The sequence below is a fragment of the Cydia pomonella genome, chromosome 7, assembly GCF_033807575.1.
Source record: "Cydia pomonella isolate Wapato2018A chromosome 7, ilCydPomo1, whole genome shotgun sequence".
Classification (NCBI taxonomy): domain Eukaryota; kingdom Metazoa; phylum Arthropoda; class Insecta; order Lepidoptera; family Tortricidae; genus Cydia; species Cydia pomonella.
Window position 1 is genome coordinate 11,045,168 of NC_084709.1, and position 22,666 is coordinate 11,067,833.

At 36.7% G+C, this 22,666-nt stretch overlaps 1 protein-coding gene across 4 annotated transcripts in view; it reads right to left on the reverse strand.

The window, feature by feature from the left end:
• Nucleotides 1–22,666, reverse strand: part of LOC133519799 (methylcytosine dioxygenase TET-like) — a 143,735-nt gene that overhangs the window by 60,677 nt on the left and 60,392 nt on the right. For 2 of the 4 annotated variants that reach the window (XM_061853905.1, XM_061853904.1), the window contains exon 4: nt 15,245–15,331. The exons of the other annotated variants lie outside the window; for them this stretch is intronic. In XM_061853905.1, coding sequence (XP_061709889.1) covers nt 15,245–15,331 — 87 coding nt within the window. The remainder of the gene's footprint in view (nt 1–15,244; nt 15,332–22,666) is intronic. 4 annotated transcript variants of the gene reach the window in all.

The window sequence follows — 22,666 nt, forward strand, 5'->3', positions numbered from 1 at the left end:
GGTATTTACCAGTCGCTTTTCGGTGAAGGAAAACATCGTGAGGAAACCGGACTAATCCCAACAAGGCCTAGTTTATCCTCTGGGTTGGAAGGTCTGATGGCAGTCGCTTTCGTAAAAACTAGTGCCTACGCCAAATCTTGGGATTAGTTGTCAAGCGGACCCCAGGCTCCCATGAGCCGTGGCAAATGCCGGGACAACGCGAGGAAGAAGATTTAATTTGCCAGAATACAAATTTAGAAGTTGTTAAACCAAGAAAACTTTGAAATTAAAATGTAAAAAAAGTAAGGAGGATCAAATAGGTTTATTCCAAGTATACTTGAACTCATTCAGCGCTAATCACGACATGGTGTCGTCTTGCCTCTACGCATTTTCGCTACATACCGGGAAATCCATGTTATCGGCTACGACGTAGCGCTACGACTGTAGCTCAACGGTGAATGTGTAAAGTAAAACGAGGTATTAATGATTGATTACCCTATTGTAAAAGAACCATTAGCGATAATATTCATCAGTGCAAATAATATATGTTCAACTGTACCGCTTTTCAAAATGCGGAGAAAGGAATGCAAATCGCTTTATAATTCTGTTATTGGCTCGTGATATATTATCAAGTTTAAATTAATTTCGCCACCCCCGCTATCGCGCTGATATATTGAGGATGTTTAATTAAAATATCTTTAAGTGATTTAGTGAGGAATCGATAATTGTCGGTTCAAGGCGAATTTATCGGTGCTGTTTGTTTATATAGCTCTGATTTACGAGAATGTTGAAATTGTTTGCTATTGATAATGACATTGCGCGATACCTTTCTAATTATACATAGTATAATTTTATTATGTCGAGCGAGATGAATTGATAGGGATTTTAAAATATAAGTTACTGTTGGCATCAGCAGGGTTCGTACTGTTCGTAGCAATGTCATGCCTATGCCACCTCCGCACAGATAAGCGGCTTGCTTAGCGTCTATACTTCGATTCGTTTGTTTACTTCGATACATGCTACGCAGTTAGCTAGGCGCCAAGCGGCAAAAGTGCGCCCGGTCGCGATAATTTTAAAATGTTCGTTTTACGAAGCTACTTACTAGGTGACTCGTTAGGCTCTAAACGCTTAGTAAGCCGCATGTCTGTGCGGACGTAGCCATACAGAGGGGTACAATATGCAAATTAACATTATTGTCTACAAAACTCTGTGTTTATTTATATTCCTCATGTCATAGTTGGAAAATAAATAAAGCATCATATAAAATTTATAGTTTTCATACATGAAGCTAGATCGCATTAACATTTTCTCAGAGCACCGGCAAATAGATATTTATAGGAGTTCTATGAGCTAACTCGATTCATTGCTGCATCGACGTGCTCCGGGATACTAATTTCGAAAGAAAATTAAATTTCCCGCTCACCCGGAAAAAGTTAAAACGCGTAAGACGGGTAGAGATGTTTTGTCCGACGTTTTGTCTTGAGGATTAGGCGTTGTTTTTCATGGTATCGGTTAATTTTATCGTAATTGTGCTGTGCGTGCATACTTCAGGCGTTACATGTATATGATTGTCAATGTTCAAAATTTTTTTATTTAATCTGTAAGCTACTATTGGTGAATAATGATGCGATGATGACTGTTAGGTTAGGTAGTAGGTACGGTAACGTAAGCCGCAAACTTTGTGAGATTGACCTAACCCACCAAACTAACCAAATGTGTCTGAGGATTTTACGATCCCCGTGCACTCTGCGGCTATATAGTTACTAACCGTCGACTAGTCGACTACTACCAGTTATTTATACGCGGACAAGAAAATAATACAACAAATTTAGCTTTCGCTACGTTGCGGATTTTCAATGGTACTAATTTTGACTAGCAAGGGGACTCTTTGACAACAGACGTTGATAGTCATCGAATGCTACCGATGTAAACAAGAAAAAAAAGGCTTCGCAATTTTAAACGATTTAACACAAAAATGCCAATATATATTATCAAAAGGTATGAAAAACTATATTGTATAGAATGAAAGGCCGAAGGATTGCGTGGCATTCCAATAAACAATGTTTTGAAATTAGTCGTTAACATGACCGGTACTGACATTTTATTTTAATATGCATAAGTTGCTTGTAGCGACACTATGGCACGGTAAAATAGTTCTTCTTGTCAGGATTTACGATTCCACACATTTGTACCTAACCTAATACGTCGCTAATAGGAACCCTATTAAGGTACATAGCACGAAGTACGTACGCTTAAGAGGCTTAGCAGTCGACTTTTAATATATCTCGGATTACCCGCCGCTCTGAAATCTGTTTTATGGGAGGATTACTTCCTTGCGCCTGGCATAAAATCCTCCAACCGTTTTATTGCTCTTCCAATATTTATGTTGCCAAATTGTGCTGAAATTTCGCAACAGATCCTTCAGGTCACGGGTTTTACATCTTAACAATATATGTAATGTACAGTCAGCTGCAGAGAGGTGACCTCCTAGCATCACATTTATAGCATAGACTACACAGACCGATTGCTGAATGGACAAGTGTACATACTTGGCTTGTGTTTAATTCTGCTGCTGATCTATAGCTGAGCATGAGCCGGGAATTAAACCTGGGTTTTCGATTGACCGAAACAACGTCCTAACAGAAACTATTGGATCTTTTAGCAAATCCCAGAGTATGAGCGTTGAGTAGGTTGCTGGATTTCAACTCGTTAATGCGTAAGTATGTACTCAATGGTATTCTTATTAATTTCACATAATTCAGAATTGGTCACTATTGGATCGCATTATATGGCTCTGACATTGCTTTTGTGATTGTTAGCCACTTTAAAAACTTAACATAGTACGACGTACAACGTAACATAACGCACAGTAATTTAAATTTAAATAGTTTTCAAAGTACAAAATAATGGCACAAGTCACAGGACATTAAATAACTTTTTCGTAACACAGTAGATAATATGTAAATGGTGTCGTAAAAGTTTCTTGAAATTGACATTGCCATGCATAATTCATGTCGACCTACATTGTAGGCATAACCATTTTATGTGTCCATGTTTATGCATTGTATACTAGGAGGTTTTTCATTTTATATCCATTGTCTGAACAGATTTCAACAAAAAGTCGTCTTTATTTCGCCCCGAATTGAGAACTCACGGTTCGCCAAAAAGATAAAACTGATATATTTAAGTCTCCATAGAGATTTAAATAAACTGTATCTGTGGTAAACCGTAATCTTTCTTGTCAAATATCTATATTATGTTTATTTTATTTCGTTTTTATCTTGCTAATTATTTGAAATCACAAATAAATACAGAAGATAATAAGATAATTATAAGATTGTAAGCCGAGTACTTTCATTTGACACCAAAGTCGACCATACTTCTTGCAAATAAGAGGACAAGAATAGCAAGACCCCTCACAAATAGCTTTTTGGCCTTCTAGGCTCTACTTAGCTCCATAACCCCTTGATCGAGCCTGCTCATAATTTAATGACTAAAATAGAACGCCCTTTCCTACACGTTTACCCAATCTCATTTAAATAAGAGCCAATTTACAAAGTTATTGTCCATCAAACTATCCTCTGATAGGTCAGCTTAAAAACGACGAAATGCCGGGACGTGCCCCTAGCCAGCCGTGTGTTCCAAGTTGAATGTAAGAACTTCGCTTCGCTTTGTTCGCTCGTTCGACTAAGTACTATATGTGCATAGAAATGTAGTGGTCTTCAATAGTTTAGTGATTCACGAGAGTTTATCAACAACACAGTTACAATATCAAATAGTAATTGTTCTAATTTACACCCCTATAATTTCGAGTAGTGACTACTTCCCATATCAGGCGGACGTTATGATTGTCTGCTATTATTGTAGTGCAAATATACATACAGGTATAATAACCCATATCATTTTGTTTAAGAAATAAAAGTAGTTACACATTTTCCTACCACACTGTAATAACTTTCTACAAGACATTTTATGTGCTCTTTTACAACTCTTCCGTGCATTTTAAGACTTCCGTTATTATATGCAGAAGAGAGTAATTGAATATAATCCGAGTCTTGATACTCGTAGCAGGTAAGTTAACGGATTATACTCGTACTGGCTCTTTATGTCTTTTGTTTCTAACGACAAAGGACAAAGACTGGTGACGGTATTATGCGTATAGGTAATTTTAAAAGTTCTCTCTGATTTTTTCTCAATTTTTTGTAATTTCGAACACTTTGCCTATACAGGGAGTTAAGTTTTATTTTTGTTTTATTTAGTACCCATCGATGATATATAGTTTTGTATGCACACACGTAAAATTTAAAAATTTAATTCAAAATATATTCAAAAGCTGGTATATCACGTTCCTGTACTACAGGCATGCTAAAAAACCAATGGTGCGTGTATTTTTTTCACAGCAGGCGCAAACAGAGCGGTTGTCAAAGAGATTCGTGTGAAAATTCACAGCGTCCGTGTTAGCGCAGAACGTGCGGCCGCGGTACCGACCGGCGGCACAGAATAGATAATAGTACCATGTACAGAATTCTCACTATCTAACTAAGCTTTTGACAGCGGAAGGTCACGAACCATGCTGTCCCTACGTTCCCTTGTCACTCCATATGCTGTGCCTTGAAATCGCAAACTGAGCGCGCCTAAAACTTGAGCGATACGCATGCATTTGTTGAATATAGTGGCTGGCACATGCCTAGCATAGCGAAGGTTATGTAAGAGTAGAGGTGTAATTGACAAATTGAATTTGGTGGAGCTGTGGCGCGAGTCCAAAGTCCAACGTACTTATGATACTCAGAATAACGCTAACATACTAGTAGTATGTTAGCGTCATCTGTTAAGGTAAAGTTAGCACACATGTTCCCAAATTATTTTCCTGATTTGTATAACAAATGGTAAGTATTTAGACAAAGAGCCCGCTGTTTCCATCGCCTGGTGTAGTGTGGCTGACGTGTGACCGCACTTGTTGCTCTGTTCTGGAGCCGGATTATTTTTAACTCGACAGTGTTTGAGGCTCACCTCAGCGATAGGCATCTGACAATTTCGATACATTGCCTATGAGAGCTTCCAGGTTTAGCTTTGTGCATGCGACTCGAGGATGGAAAATTTGCGCTTCTATATTCTCGATATTTTACCGTATTACGGTTTGACAATTTTAAGGGAGGTCCATTTTAATGGGAAGGGCCATTTAATAGAATTATGATTATCACATAAAATCCAGTTGCTACAGTTACACTTTGCTCTAATTGTGAAAGAATTTAGTTGAGAAGTAGCAAAGGGACTATGACATATTTCAAGTTAGTCTCTACCAATCGAGTATTAGAAATCATTACTAGGTACGTGACGTCACTAAGAATATTTAAAATTCCCACTGCGCGGACGGAAAAGGCAAACAAAATAACAAGGAGAAGACCGATTAAGGAAGCCTTCACGATCACGGCAGGAAATAAACCGCTTATCTGTCGGGTAGGCTTTAATCGTCTATTAGCGGGCGACACTTGTATTCACTTGTTGCACCCTGCAGCTCGCCCGAGGGCACTTGTCTGATTTGAGGAGACGTCCACTGATTGCATAATTACGAGCTTAACCTTTTTAAGGATGTTAAGTTGATTTTTTTATCGCCTAGGCGGGTTTAGTGAGATGATGATGGTGATGGCGCCTCTAGATCAATCAAACGGTTAATTTATTTGTTGAATCGTATTTTGTTACCATCACCATTTGTCATATTGGCTTCTCATAATCACTTAAGTTCTTGATAGAAAAGCTGAGCAACTTTGAGGATTTAACTGGGTATAGATAAATAACTGTTATATCCGAGGGCGCACAAATATATAATCTACCTAAACATTTAAAAGAACCTCAAACAGAAAGCATGTTTACCACTAAGTTTAAATAATATGTATATATATAATAATGTTTAATGATAAGATGTGCTGAAATGTTAAATTACTTAATGTTATTATAAGAAATAAACATCTTTAAACCTAACAACCGGAGTCGCCTTTAAGAGCTTACCCCTCTGTCGAAAACCTCTTCCAATGGTCACAACATATATTGTATGGACGTTATGTACGTTACGTACAAATAGCCATACATTTAACGTACCCCTTCCCTGCAAAAATCGGCAGTATGTTATGTACTTACAGAAAATTACAGACAAGGCGTCTCCAGTTGTTAAATCCTCCAAGCGGTGCATGTTAGATTAATTAAAGGTAAACGGTGCGTTTAATTTAATCTCACCATAATTATATGTATAGAAATAGCATATGAACAGTTTGCTAATAAAAGGCAAAATTTACAAAGTCAGCTCCCAATTACGTAATCCCGCAACTTTTCATCAGGCCAAATAGGTCATCTGTTTAATAGCATCAATATATAACAAAAGCATACATGGGTAGGTATAATCCACTTAATAGGTTGCGCGTAAATCCATATTTTACATGAAATTAAATATGAAGGACGTGACCATGGTTTAGTCACGCTCGATAAATTCCACAATTTGTGCTATTCCAAAGGTCTCATTTGACACTTCCACGGCACACACCAGTAGGAATTTTCATTAGTAAACGCTGCATTCCACGCTGCTTTATGACATTTACATGCATTTTTAAGGAACATCGAATAAAATTATGCTGAACAATAGTTTGGTTTATGATACTAGGTACAAAAAGTAATAATACGATACGAGTAGCATTGTTCGAGTGGTAATTAGTGACTTTATTAGGAATTTGCAGTTATTTTTGCTTTAAACTATATAAGACATGACATATGTATACGGATTAATTTCCAATGGCTACTAATTTATATGTTAATGCATTAACATTAGCGATGTAACCACATCCGCGATCCTTAATGTGCACCAGCCACGTGACGCTCACGTGATAAACAGCTATTAATTAAAAAGAAAAATTCCACTTTCCGAACGAGTGCCGCTCAAAAATTGCCAATCTCTCTCAGCAAATTGCAAAGCAAATTCCTCTCCTTGAAAATTGCGTCTGATATAAAAGTGTAATAGCTTGTCCTTCGAGGTTTTCCGATTCAAAGGTCTTCGGATACTCAATGTCTGGTCGTTTCAGCATATTGGCTAGTTAGTTGAGAATGCACGAAAACATATGCATGTACAAGCTCAGATAAGGGAGGGTCTGTGCATGTGTGAGTGCCAGACAGCCAGCACAATAGACCATTGTTGTGAAGTACTTTTTTGAGTCTTGTATATTGGCAGCCTTGAGTTAAGACGACTTCGAAAAGTTTTCCTTCCGCTTTTCAGCTTTTTTAATTGGGTAAAATTGCTTTTCTTTTACTTTGCAACATGCCAGAATAATTAAGAGTTATTATATATTACGTATAACTATCATATTTTTGTTGAAAATAATTACGATTATTTTTTTGCACCATGATCTCTGATGGTTCTTTGATACTCTTGTTTTATATAACATGCTTTCTATCAAAAGGCTGTAAGTACCTAAATACTTTTACATATTTTACGAACCAATTTAAGGCTTTCGTTTGTTCCAGTAATAGGAGATCCCCTTGTGAATTCAGAATAAAATATATAACGACACTAACCTTGCGAAAAGTTATGAATTTTCAAATATACTTAGAAAATTATGACTTACGTACGATCGATGTAAAAATATAAATAAAACCGTTGCTAATATTTTGAGGGTATTTCGGGTAATAATTATTTCAAACCAATTCCAAGTTGTGCATAGGGGAAGCAGTATAATGCATTAATATAAGTTCGTAGTAATAGTTTAGAGAAACTATCCAATAGCAGTGGGTGCCACCCACCACCCCTTTAATACTGCGCTCGAAAATTAAATTAAATTCTGCCATCCAATTTCTTCGCAAAAGAAAACTTTTAATTGCAGATTTTCGAACGTGCGCTTTCATATTTTGGCGCGCAAAGTGATTTTTGTGAGTAAAAAAAAACAATAATAAAGTTGGTATTGATCGGTGCAGAGCGCATGCGCGAATCGACAAAATTTGCAATTACAAAGTGCGCTGTGGAAATTTCGCCCGAGCTGGTATAATTCGGAGGGCGGACGGGCGAGTTTCGCTTGCCAGCCGACAGCCATATTTGAAAATAAATTTAAGTTAGCGCCATTTTCGAATATTGCTCGTTTTTATGCTCGTTACGTTAAGAAGGCGTGGGTAAGTAAATAAACGTAAATTGCGGTGTTATTTTCAGTAAAGTGGTTTTTGAATATTGAAGTTGAAACTTGGATAAAATAATGACTTGATTATTAATATTATTATGCCTCGTGTATAACATACCTCCCTACATATTATAAACTAATTCGAGTAGAAATTCAGATTAATCGTTTATATCTCACAATTTCAGCAGCATTTTGCTTCGTTTTAATAACTTTTTAAAATTAAAAAAAAAACGAATTGTCAAGTGAATCCCCCGGACTCACAAAACACATTCTAAAACACATTTTAAACTTTTTCTATAACCGCCATTCCTCCTACAATAATTCCACCGAAACTGCTAATCAGTGCACCCCCACTGCTAGGAAGTGCATCGGGGTGAGGGGGGTAGGTGGCAGTCTGTTGCCATGGCAACCGCAAGATGGCCGCGATTAGTCCGTCTGCAGCTTTATGCGTCTTCATTATGGCAGGTTTCAATTTATGCCCAAACTAGCGTTAGATAGCAGTTTTGCATTTATAGTGAGTGCTTTTATATACTATTAGGTATATTCATTTTAAGAGACTTTCTGTTAAATTATTTCATTTATTTATCTGGTTAGGTGTTGGCAGCGGTGGTTGCCGAGTAGATCTGACGTCCGAATTCAAAGACCGTGGGTTCAAATTCTGGTACATGATAAAAACTTGTACATGGTTTTTATGTACTTACGGAATATCATTCGATATTTTACTAGTTTTTAGGTGAAGGAGGAAACCTGCATACATTTGCGAAGGAATTTAAAGGTTTATGTGAAGTCCCCAACCCGCAGAGGTCCAGCGAGGGTACCAAGCCCTTTCGCGCAGGAGCGAAGGCCTATGCCCAACAGTGGGACGTATATAGGCTGAATTACTTACATAGGTATTTTTTAGGTCGTGATGCACCGATACTGCACGGACTACGCTACGCCTACGCAAAAAGTCGTCTAAAGAAACCTATCATTTACAGTATTTACACCAACCTATACTTACCTTCCCGAGTAGGTATCTATTAATAGACCGCGGGCCAGGAGCATATTTCGTCAGTCATCGCCTCCCGGATACTTTGTCAGATGATAGTTTAGATGCTGTTTTAAACTTAAAAAACCAGTTCTATCGCGGTGGAATGACCGTCAGTTGTAAAATGAACATGTAAAAAATATGCGCCTACCACTTTATGAGCGGCAAAGTATGCGTAGTGTGTAAATTGCGTAATCCGTTGATGGCTCTTCAGGCGATTACGCCTGATGAAATGCAACATGCAAAGTTCAATGATTTGTTTTTGCTATCTTAAAAGGTATAGCGCTTATTTTTTACATGTTCATGCGACCAGCTGATGTTCTTACAACCGCGATATAACCGGCTGACGATTTTTTTTATGAACAACAGCATCTGAACTATCATTTGACAAAGTACCAAACGGGAGGCGATGACATTTTTTTGTTTGTTTTACGTGTTTCGGTGGCTGCCATTCCTCAACCCACCAACGGAGCGGCAGCTGACGTCCACAATGGTTCAATATATACATATTTTAGTCTAAAATATGAAAAATGTCGTTGTTTCATTTGTTTTTCACTGAAATTGATATGACTACTACGATATTGGCCTAGTAACTAGAAGATAGTAAGTATAGGTATATGGAGGGATTTGCATCATGGATCATGGATGCAATGATAAACTCCAAACTGTACCGAGGTGGAAGCAATTAGAAGGGGTGCAATTTATATTCTAACTATGCCAGCAGCCAGCACGTGTCGATGCTCGCGTAAGCTGATGCGACTGACCAGTATAAGTGTGGCCTTTGTTCACGCATAGTTGTTACGGGTCTTGAAATCAAATAATGCTGTGTTTGGAATGAACTAGTGTGTGTTAGAGCTATAGGAACAGGGCCTTCTGACGACGCATATTAAGTGGGCGAGGGCTAGCTAGTTTGTCTAATACTGACGGCGTATGATGGACGTGTTATCTATGCGATAACGACATGAATGTGTAAAAGAAAGAGATTTTAAGATGCCATTATTATGTACGCTTTCATCATGCATGCCAGTGGGTGCACATTTGCCTAATTCACTGGAATATTAGGTCCGCTACACAAGACATTGAAATTTAAGTGCTTGTTGCTAGGCCTATTTGAATAAATAATATTTTGACTTGACTTGAATGCGAGGAACCCAAAAAGTAAACGTTCCTCCTATAATAATAATAGGCCATATAAGAGTATCGTGAGTCATACTAACGTGTTAACGCTAGTATTCAATTGTAACGGTTAAACTTCCGTATTGGAAATTGCAATTAGCGAGACATGTTTCGAATGCACAGGGAATTCATCTTCAGAGTTTTTGTTTCGTCACACCCGCCTAGGGGCATATATATATATGACTATAAAATATGTGAGTACAATTGTTATATTTTTAATTTGTACGGCCATCCTGGGTTATTTTCTGGATATTTATTTAAACTTTATTGCACAATAAAAATAAGTACAAATGGCGGACTTAATGCCTTAAGGCATACTCAACCAGTCAACCAAGGGCGAAACAGAAATTCTCGAAAGTGTGTTCGTGGATCCGCATGATTCTCGGAATATATCAATATGACACGAAAGTTTTTTTAAATGATATAGGAGGTAACGTGCAGACGAATCGCCTGATAGTAAGCAATTAACGTCGCCCATGGACACCTGCAACTCCCTTACAAGTGCGTTCCGAGACTTTAAGATGGGAGTACGCTCTTTTCTTGAAGGTTTGAAGGTCGTGTCGGTCCGGAAATACCGCGGAAGATCAAAGGTTTCTACCCTTTATTTCACAATAAGAAACAGGCAGAAACCACTAGAATTCATGTCTATAGCAAAACTATTATTTACTACAAATATTTTAGCCAACATTCTGTATTATTTACGAAGACGAAGACATATTGACGAAGTAAAATAAAATTAGAACGAAGTACTCAAGTGTTTTCGTAAGTTTATTTATCTAAAAATAAACACGGAACACCGAAACAACCACCAGTAAAGTGTTCCGGGCCTATATGTATTTCTAGGACCGTAAACAGGAGAAGTGGTAAACGGATACATAGGAATTGCTTTTCCATATTCAAACAAATGGGATTGCCACGTAATCAAAGGGAGTAGGATTCGCACTAGTTGGGCTTCGTCATTCGTCGGGATCAGATGCGCCAAGTCCAATTTTTCAGAAGGCTTTGATTCAGTCTGTTTCGCTCGTTATATAACGGAAGACCCCCTTTTGCTTCCATTTGTAGCTGGGTGTCTAGCCAACGTGCCAATCGTTTATGCTCCGTAGCGAACGAAACGCAACTGTCTTTATCGCACTAATTTAATAGATAACCACACTACGCTATAGAGCTTAGTCGACGTCACAATCTTGACTCTTATTGTCATGTTATTAAAGGTTAGATTTGAAAAAACTGCGTGTCATCGTGGATGACACGAACTATACAATGGAGTACAATATATCTTCGACATCGATTGTTTTCTTTATCTTAGCAACTTTCAATACCAACAAACTGCTTTCACAATAACCTCGATATTCACAATTTATACGTATTTTGAGACAGTTATGCACCCATATCCCACATGGTTTCCAAAAGTAGTCGGCTAATTAGCTCCTGGTTTTTTAAGGCTACTTTTCCTTCCAAGCAAAACTATGTTAACATATATACATATATGTTAGCCGAATTGTATCAAAAATAGCTTTAGCTCTGGTAGAAAGCAACGTTAAGGATAGATGTAATGTTCCGACACTTTCTTATGCTTATATAATTACATTTTATTATGTGAATGCGCTTGGTGAAAAATAGTTACACGCGGATTTTAAACAAACCTTATGATATTGAAGGTAAAAAGAGGAAAAATGTGCAATTTATCTACTCTCTAAACACACATACTTATATGTACGACACTGACCCAAGCTCGCGGGACGGGTAGCCGGGGTCAGTACGGGATCACGAGGTACATACAATTGACTATTGTAACTCTTATCTCGATGCAATAAGGTTTACTTTTGATCATCTTACTGTGTTCCCGATAGATACAAGCGTTATAACTTAGGGGTTAGGAACCCCGTGTCTGGATAGTTTCAAACTTATTTACTACATGCCGATATTTGTAGTCATGATAATTAATTCACTATGTTATGAAGTATCTATTATAAATACCTATGATAATTATTTTTTCAGCCAAATGCATTCTAAAAATATAAAGCTTCGTTTCATTGAGGCTGAACTAAAGTCAAACGGGCCAATTTGAGTTTTACTTAGTTAAAGTCAAAATATTCATTATTCAAGTAGGCCTAGGACCAAGCACTTTTAAATCGTCTTCTACCAATATGATGTTAGAGTAATTTTCAGATTTTTTTTTATCGGGTTATTATTACACAGATGTCAAGCTACAACCCTACTACTATATGCGCTACGATCGCTACGCCGTAGCTAGATTCCACACGCGACGTTTGTAGCGATGTTTTCCTTCACCGAAAGGCAAGTAGAAGTTCCACCAAACTAAGTTGGCAGCGATTTTGACAGCCCAGACTATGAATGTGTTATGTAAACGTCATAATTTGATAGAAGTTTAACGTTGAAAGTAACCTTTGCATACTCTCGTTTGATGTTTCGCTACCTAAGTAACGAGTTTTTGAACCAACGCAACTTTTTCATATAAATGATATAACGAGTATATAATCAAAAAGAGCTTCAACCGCAAGATACACGTTGATGACAGTCAAATTCCCAAAAGTAAAAACACTACAATGTTACCCAAGATTGATTTATAGCGACTGACCTGCTGTACGGGGAACAGAAGACGCTTACCTACTCCTATGAATGTAAACAAATTAAAATAATGTATACCTTTTCTTGCATATATATGTATACCTAAAATTAGTGTTATCTAAGTGTAAGCAGTTGTTACATTTATGGCACTAAATAAAGTATATTTATTTAATCTGTGAAATTGGATCCACATTGAAATTTCCTATTTCAACGCTAACCGTAAATCAGAAAAGCCGATGTGCACTTGACACAGTACCTATGTACCTATGCGAAGCTCATCGCAATTTATAACGCAATGACGTGTCAAACGAAAACGAACAAATAGGTCACTCTCGGTTTCAGGCCGAATGCGGATAAAGAGAGCGGACATTCGCGGATTAACAAATACCGAGGAATATAATGGTTTGTATATACATTGCCGGCTTGTTTTCAGAGCGTTTTACATTTTATGTCGTATAGTAAGCATGAAATACTTAGTGATAGCCAAAGTGGCCAAATACCTATATTGAAACATCTTTGCCATAGATAGGAATAAGGCGTTGGCCACGTTGGCTATTACTAGGTATATTTGATGCTTTTAGGTCGTCTCATCTAATATATATTTAACGTTTTTTTTTTATTAAACAAAATTATTAAATTAAACATTAAACTAAATTATAGTTTAATCTGTCGGATTTGCAACGAAACGGAAACGAAACCCGGATGCGCTTTTGATTATCTGTTTTGCGAAGTCCCACCCACTCGTGAATGGAAATGGCGTAATGTAGATAAGGGTGTGTTTTTAGCGTAACTATTCTGGGCAAGAGGAAGTATGCCACACAATTGTGGTAGAAGTGTTTCTTAAGTTTATAAAAGGACGCTAGCATTAGCGTATTTTATATGCCGAAAATAAGCACAGGAACAACGCTATAGCAGCGTCGACCGACTACATACATAATTTATAATTACAAATGTGTGGCGGTCGGCATAGGGAGCAAAGTGGAGCGAATTTGTTCGGGCGTTTTTTCTGGGACATGAAATGCAGAGATACCGAGAGCGCGCAATGGACGCAGTCTAATGAACTAAAATCGTCATCGGCACTCCGCGCGTTCATTCAGTCGCTCATAATTATTGCACGATGCAAGTTCGAAGGTTGTTTTTACGTTCGATTGGGGCTCGTAAACAGCGTCAGTCGGGATTGTTTGATATCTAATTGGAAGCGAGTTCATCGAACTGAATTGTAGGTATACTTACTGTCTTTAATACTACATCGCGGTAGATTATTTTTGCGATTTCACAACCGCAATTATGTATGGTTTGGTAGTTTGACCTTTGCTTAACAGTTATTAATACTTTATATCAAACTTATGATTTCCTAATACGCTTAGTTGGATTAAGGGTATATAACAAGCAAGTTGTCAATTTATAGGTGGTTAAGTAGATTTATAACTTCAGTGTATTTTTGTGCCATAGGAAAAATCACAGAAAAATGAACTACAATCTTGGTTATAATGATCGTTAATGATGGAAACTTACGTTTAAATAAGTTAAGGTCTTAACTGCTAAGACAGCTTGTCTTTGTTTATGTTTCTGGGTATTATTTTTATTGTATTATCATATTAGATCTAAAACAGACGATTATCATTAATGTACCTACAAGATCTGAGATTTACAGGGTGACCTTATCCATTAGACAAACCCTGAAATCCCATTTTTTTAAATTAGAACAAAAGATAAAAAATATTTTTTTATTTTTTATTTTAAAATAAAGTAAAATTAAAATAAAGAAACACACTGTGTTAATCTTTGGCAGTGTTTTTGACTATTTGTTCGAAATATTTGATAATGACGACATTTTTCAAGAGTCACAAGCTTATTAGTGTCATAAATAAAAAAGATAATCAAAAAGGTTGAAGAAGGTTCCATACTATTCTTTGAGGATATTACATTAGGAGCTACTAATACATACAGGCTGCTCCAAAGTAAAAATTGGTAATTCGTTAATTTCTTCGAAACCGCCAAACCGGCTGTTATGATACTTTGTACATTGGTACTGGTACTAAATACCCTAATGCATATGTACATTTCGGCTTTGTCAAATGGCTAGGGACACACTGTATATTCTCATATTTTCATATTGTGTGTGTATATCATGTTATGGGTGTTTCCCTGTAAATTTATTCGGAGGTTGTGCAATAAATATTTTTTGTATACATTTTAAACATTTTGAAGTATAGTAAGGTAACATAACAATCGAGCACATACATGTTAATGATTAGTAATTAGTCACATAAAAATGAAAAATAGCAGGAAAAGAAAGAAAACAAAAGAAAGAAATACTCACAGGCGTCGTGACGGTTCTGCCGCGGCCTCGACCTCGGCGTGACTCGCTCTTCACCGTCTGCAGGGTCCCGTCCGGCCCCAAAATAAGCTAAAACAACATACACACCACAGACTTAACATAAAGCAAATTAAAGAACACAAAAGAAATGAACAGACATGCGATGTATAGGGGTTAGATGGCGACAGATTAGTTTTTTAGTAAATGACTTTCGTTTAATGATGTATTATGCATTAGTTTTAATGAGGGAAATGTTGATGAAAATTATGTAAAGAACGAAGACCTAACTAAGGCAACTATTACAAAGATGTTTATAAAACACTGCTCGGTTCGGGGCATGTAGATTCATGAAGGCTCAATTTGAAGGTCCGCCTTATGTAATTTATTCAAAAGTATAATCTATTCTTCATCCTTCTTGCTAAACATATCAAATAATCTATAAAAAGTTAATTTATCTTACATTATTTGTACATATTTTCAATGAATAACTAATTTAATTTAAGAGCACCCGTTGCGCCATCTATGGCAGTACAATGGAACTTAAGCAACGAATCGTCTGCAAACGTATCGCAACCTAACTGTAACGCGATGAGTAGAAGTTTGGCTATTCGCCGCTAGGTGGCGTTAAAATCAACTATCAAATACGACAATTTTTGAATGAATGTGTGAATTTAATATTATGAATTGTATCGAACTGTGTTTTGACTTAAATGAGTGGACGTTAATAACGTTTTACCCTCAATAATACTTCGTGTTTTTAGAAATAGGTACAGTCAAGTGTAAAAATATGGGTGTACACATCTTACTCAAAAATATGCCCCATAGCATCTTATTCCAGTGTAATATGAGCGTGGTACCATATTTATGAGACGATTTATTCGATACATATTTTTGCAGCTGACTGTACCTACTTTGTGACATTAGTAGCAGAGGTAACCATGTTAAACTTTTAGTCAACTGTCATTCCCATTGACAGCTGTCATTGCGTCGGAGTTCAGCAACCTAACGAGCATTTCCTAGCCACTAATTAAATTGGAGAGATGTATACGAATAAATATAGTTGCTGTTACGGCACATGGTCCGCACACCTGGCGTTTCGTTCCTGTTTTTGTGTTAGAACACGACATTTGTTCTATTGTCGACTCTTTCTATCGTAGTGCTTTCCCTGTCTACCTATTCTCATTCAAATCGCACGCTTTATCATTAGCTACAATGGAGAGATAGCCGATGTATTTTGTATTTTGTAAGATTGAAAAGTGACGTAAGTAAGGTTTTCTACTATTATAACTAGTGGCTGTGTTAGCTGTAGAACTCGCAATCATAACTTAAAACTGAAAAAAATGGCTCCACCATTTTGAAAAAATAATCAAAAACTGAATCGATTAAAAAATTCCACTTAATCATAGAACCGCTCATAAAATTTCACGAGAATAGGTTGAGAATTGCGACCTGCAAAGGAGAACATCCGGACATACGATACAAAATATTTTTGGCTAAGCTGAAACGGAGACCTTTGCTAACGCTCGGTCAATTGTGCGATTAAAAAATAATTATATGGTTCCATTAGTACTAAACAAAAAATAGGAAAACCAAATGAATTCTGTTCGGGTATTTATGGCAAGGCTAACTCTGTAAGGCCAAGGAATTTATTTACAACTAGTAAAACAAAGTTGATACTCAATTATGACATTGACTTAGCCCGGACCTTCTTCGTTAGCTCATTTAATTACGAGTTTGTGTCTCCAAGTTAGTTCTGAACAAACTATCTAAGCGAGCTAGGCTTCGTTTATATTCAAGTTTGCCCGACTTCCTTAAATAATTGGATAACTAAGTTGTTTTAACATTTTTATAACTTATAAGTACCGCTAAACTAGGGTTACTTTGAATCGAGGGAAAACATTGATCATCAATTTATAAACTATATGAAAGGAATTGGTTTCTTAGCGGATTTAAGCGGGACAGATTTAACTTGAACGGAATCTATGTAGGTAGGTAAGTACATGAACCAATGTGATGTAGGGTTTTAGACTAGCGTTTTATACGTGCGTACGCGTACGAGCGTGTAAGCTCGAAATCTCGAATAGACCAATTGCAGGGAAAAGTAACGCGCGTGTAATCTCGTAACACCGAAACGACCGTAGAATACGCGCAGAAAAATACGCTATTCTGAAACCTTACGTGAAAAAATTCATCGGATATATAATACGCCTATCGTTCATAACTTCAAGAAGACAAGCCTCACAATCTCAGCAAGCTTATTCCGCCGTAAAACTATTTTACGGGCAATTATTTCCACACGGGGTGCGGGTTGGGGCAGGTCGCGCACGCGACAGACTTTCTTCACACATACCATAGAGGTACATGACGATAAAACTGACTGAGCCCTTAATGCGACAGGCATTGACGTATTTATAATGGAGCAAAGATTAAGGTTAATGTTACCGGGTACTACGACATGTATGCTGAATATTCGAAATCGAGTTAAAAATAATATTCTAATAAGGCAGCTATTCTCAGTGTGCTCCGCGGAGCCCTTGTAGGGACTACGTGAGAAAAAAAACAGCTCTTCTATGTGTCTGGTCCACCTAGTTCAACGAAAGAAAGACGATAGAAGACGAAGAAAACTATTTAAAATATGTAGTTGACATTGCAGAGAGCCAGTGACCATTGCCGATACGTGGGTAACAGTCTAAAATATGTATACAGGACAGGAGCTACAATGTATTTTGCGACTAATGGAATTCAACAATCTTGTCTAGAAATACTTTTTCCAGAATCCAAAAAACTTTTTTTGGATTCTGTTCCTTTTTTTGGATTCTTGTTTATACACACACATTAAAGACAGAATGTATAGGTGCATAAATATAAAGCATACGCCGGTAATTTTAAAATCATTAACATTATCTTTAGTTTCATACTTGAAACATTCGACATTCTGCGCTAAAATATGATGATGGATGTAAATGGCAGTTTAAAATCGGTTAAGGCAGGTGCATAAGATAATAAACGCAAGATAATCTCGACCGTTAATCTGTACAGTGAAAATATCGAGGTTAATTGGTCGTTTTGTTTCTGGCCGCATGGTTTTTTTGCCGTTGATAAATTGAAGCGTGCGTTTAGTGCCGCTATTCGACAACAGATGGCGCGCAGCATAATTTGCGGAACTACGGTTGCATTGTGTTCGAATAGTACGCAGTAATTTAATGGTATCCATTTCATAATTGTACGGTAGACATGTTATTCCTGACAGTTTATAAATATGTAATTCTTGTTTATCTTTATATTGTTATTCGTGTTGTAATTTATACGTCCACATTTCGACTTTGTACACTACCTGCACCCTTATGAATAAAAATACAAAATTCTGATTTGCTTTATTTTATGAGCAAAGACTCAATACTTATTTACGAAAACTTAAATAGGTATACCTTAAAGTTTTTGACAATTCCAGTTTCTCGCTAAATATGTACACGATCCGTATATGTACATATTTAGCGTTCGTATGGTTTTTATGGAGAAACTTGATAATTATTAAACAAAAACTGAATTCCATTTGTCATTTGTTTATTTGCATCGGATGCAGCATGAATGAAAAAAATAATCTAACTAAATTTGCACTCGAAGTCCAATTTACCAAACGAAAATGTACCGAACGTCTAAGCTGTCAAAGTTAATCATGAATCAAAATATTAAAATTACGTATACGAGATTACAGAAGTAATTCTTTCATGTAAAAGGTTGGTAGTCGTGTGTGAAAAGCAATTGGGCGGTGAGACTATCGAGTCAGCGGTTGCGACGAAATGCGATTTGACGCGGCACTCGGGAAACCAAGCGACTGAACAATTTTTACCGTAGCCCCTACGCCTACGGTGCTTACACGAGGGAATTTGTCTTCACATTTTAAATAGAAAGACGAGATTTTTAAACCAAACGAATTCCTCTTTTCTCCACTATTTTAAATTCTCAGCTACTATATTTTACAGCTGGCGTCAGCATATGTTTTGCTAGTCACTCTTAAAAATACTGTCAAAATATTGCTTCTTTTTGGAATGTTTTGGCCTGCATGCTACAAGCCCATTAAGCCAAATCTCATGCACCAAAACCAGAGACAGGTAAAACCTATGCTCATAGATGGTTATTGCCTTGCGCCTTTGACAGCTGCCAACCCCATTATAACATTAGCTTATCTGTCATCAAGAGGAAAAAGTATAAGAAGATTAAAAACGGTTGATTATTACAATACAATCGTTGTAGCTATAAGATAGGTAGCTTAGATGGCACAACGTAAACCTTGTATTTTAAATACAAGGTTTACGTTGTTAATTTAAATTTATTAAAAGCTTCGCAATTTGAAAGTACCTAGTTGCATACTTTCGGCACATACGAAAATCGATCATACTTCAAATTCGCCACGTCAAATGCTTCACCTTATACGAACATGTTTGCAGCTCTCTTGACGACTTGTATCAATACGACTGAAGTTGCAATACAGTGGTTAAGGGGTTGCCAATGTTGCCCATTTGTGTTGAAGCTTTAAAGACCAAGCTTAGATGTCTTAGCCAACCAGTCCTCGGAATTAAATTAACATTAAGCCTTAAGATTCATAAGGTATATTCAGGAATTAGACAAGTTACCTATATTCTATACTATATTCAACGGCGCTTGCAAAGTTGCGCCTTAACTTTATCGCTTTTTTAAATTCTAATTCTAATATTAATGTCTGTCAAAATATCTATATTTATTTTCACTTGTAAGTATTTTACTTTATTGAGTGTAACACAATATTCACAATCCCAATAAAGACTAATGGCGTTATTCATAAACGCGTTACTGACCTGAATTAGCTACGAATCGTTTGTCTTTATCTGTCATTTTGGCTTATGTATTTATAAGAAAGGGTTAAAACATAATTTAACTAAATCAGGCCCGTAAAGTTTTATGAATAAGGGGGTAATACTAGAGTCATACCTATTGGAAGGTTATATTTATAAAAAATAAATAGTTAATATTAATATGAAACTTCCGATGTGATTAAGAATATTTTTTACCACTATCTCTCCTCTTTAATGACGACGAATACATAAAGAGTTGAGAGATTTGTTGCTCTTAATCATCGCATCAACCAGGGGTTGATTAAGTGTATCCAGTCGTGAAATTACGGGGCCCAGGTATCTAATTTATAGCCAAACTTGATCCCAGGTTTGAGAACAAAGTAGGTAAATATTGTGGATATTGTACAAGATAAACTTCTGCTTTTGTTTTAAACTTTCTGAACAGAATAAAAGCCTGAAACTTTTAAGAACATTCTGTTAGCAATGTTCTTGAAATTCCGCTTTCGTTTCTTGAAGTTAGGTCCGTTATTTTTAATACTTCGTTTAATGTTTTGTTTTCTATTTTACTACGCTATTGTCAGATGATTTAATCAATTAGTAACACAGTCAACCTTTTTCGTTCTTAACTAATATGTTTTTAAAGATTTCTAAATTCTGAGAAGATTCTGTTTGCAAGCAAAATGCACATTGTACCTGAATAGTTATAACACCTTTTGTTACTGTATTTTTGCAAATAAATCGCTTAAAATAACTTTCATAGGGCAATTGTGTGCGTGATGCGTACGTCATGTAGTATCACTACACCTTATAAAACTAAATCCCCGCCGCGTCTGTCTGTTTGTATGTATGTTCGCGTTAAACTCAAAAACTACAGAACCGATTTTCATGCGGTTTTCAGCTATATATATAATAAAGTGATTCTTTAGGAAGGTTTAGGTTTATAATTTATTAAGGTTTTGTTTGTCCCGTGCGAAGCAGGGGCAGATCACTAGCAGTCAAATAAAATGTCAGTAGGTACCGGTTACGTCAACGATTCATTTCAAAACATTGTTTATTGGTTTGCTACGCAATCTTTCGTCCTTTGTTTGATATAAATATTTTATTGAAAACAAAATATTTTTTTGGTAAAATCGTTTGTAACTGCGAAATCTCCTCTTGTTTACATCGGTGACATTCCATGACTTTCAACGTTTTTGTCGCCCATCGGATACTTAATCCTTGCCAGTAAAATAAATAAGTACAACTGAAAATCCTCAACACGACGAAGGCCAAATAGAATCTTGTCAGGCTATACTGGAGGGATAAGAAAATTAGAATAAAGTTATACCTGTAACTAGTTAGGCAGGCAGTTTAGTAGGTTGGTATACTAGTTGTTGTAAATAGACAATAACCTTAAGCAGCAAAATATTAGTAGCTAGCCCTTGACACGTTGAACTTTAATCGCTTCCAGCAAAATGCCATGTCATGGTATACGTACAATATAGTAACTAAAAATGTAGTGAAAAGGGTTGTTCGCAAAAAAACTTAAGGGTTATTACATGAAGTGCATTTAGTGGGTTTAAAGAAGTTAAGTTTTAGTTAAACAGAACGTGTGTTAAGCATATGTATATATGTATTTGTAAATATAGGTACTTATCGTAATGGAGTGGGAAACTAGACAATTTGGTCTACACCAATCATAATCCCAGGTATCGTATCATCGTCGTTGATGTATAACCCACATACACGCTTTGTTTTTGCCGCAATTGTGCCTGTGCGTCACGACAGTATCCGCCGACAGCGGAAGGCGATCAATTTGTTGAATTAAGCGAGCGATGCACAGATTCACTTGCACTGAAAGCGTTATATGGGACAGATTTCCCGACACTCTACTTTTCGGTATAAAGTATCCAACTATTTTAAAATAACTACTGAGACATGGAATTTATTTACGTACATTGCACGTGTGAAATTGGATATACGCAATTGTATGAACGCGAGGTTCGATTAATAATTTGGATGACAATTAATTAAAATAGTCTTGAACTAAGGTAGTTCCTGTAACATTATCGATGGCTACGTACAAATTGCTATTAAGTAAGGAAAAATGCATAAAGGACCCAGGTTTTGAAAGAGTTTATTTCCGTAGTTTCGGACAAATTACGTACCTACGAAACATTTTTTTTTATGAGAACATTATTTCTCATCACCTACAAACATTTAACTCATACCAAACTACCTTTATGTTTCGTATCCTATTCGTTTCGAAACTATCGAAATTAATGCAAGTGGTTTTTTCAAAACCTGGGTCCTTAATGCCACTTTCCCCCTATGTAGGCACAATGTATAAATCAACGTCTCCTCTTTCTTCAGTTAGGGATAAGCCGATGTCACGCGACAAATATGTTGACGCAAATATGTTGTGAAACTTGAATTAAAATTGTACGTTATAATACCGCTACTCGCCGCTAGAGGCGCTCCTATGCTCAACAAGTGTAGTGATTGCGCTGAATTGAGCTTCCGTCGTCGGATAAAAATGTCCTCGCATTAAACAATAGACAGCCGGTACACTTTCGTTCGACGAGTTTGATTGGGCGCTCAATAAAGTAATAAG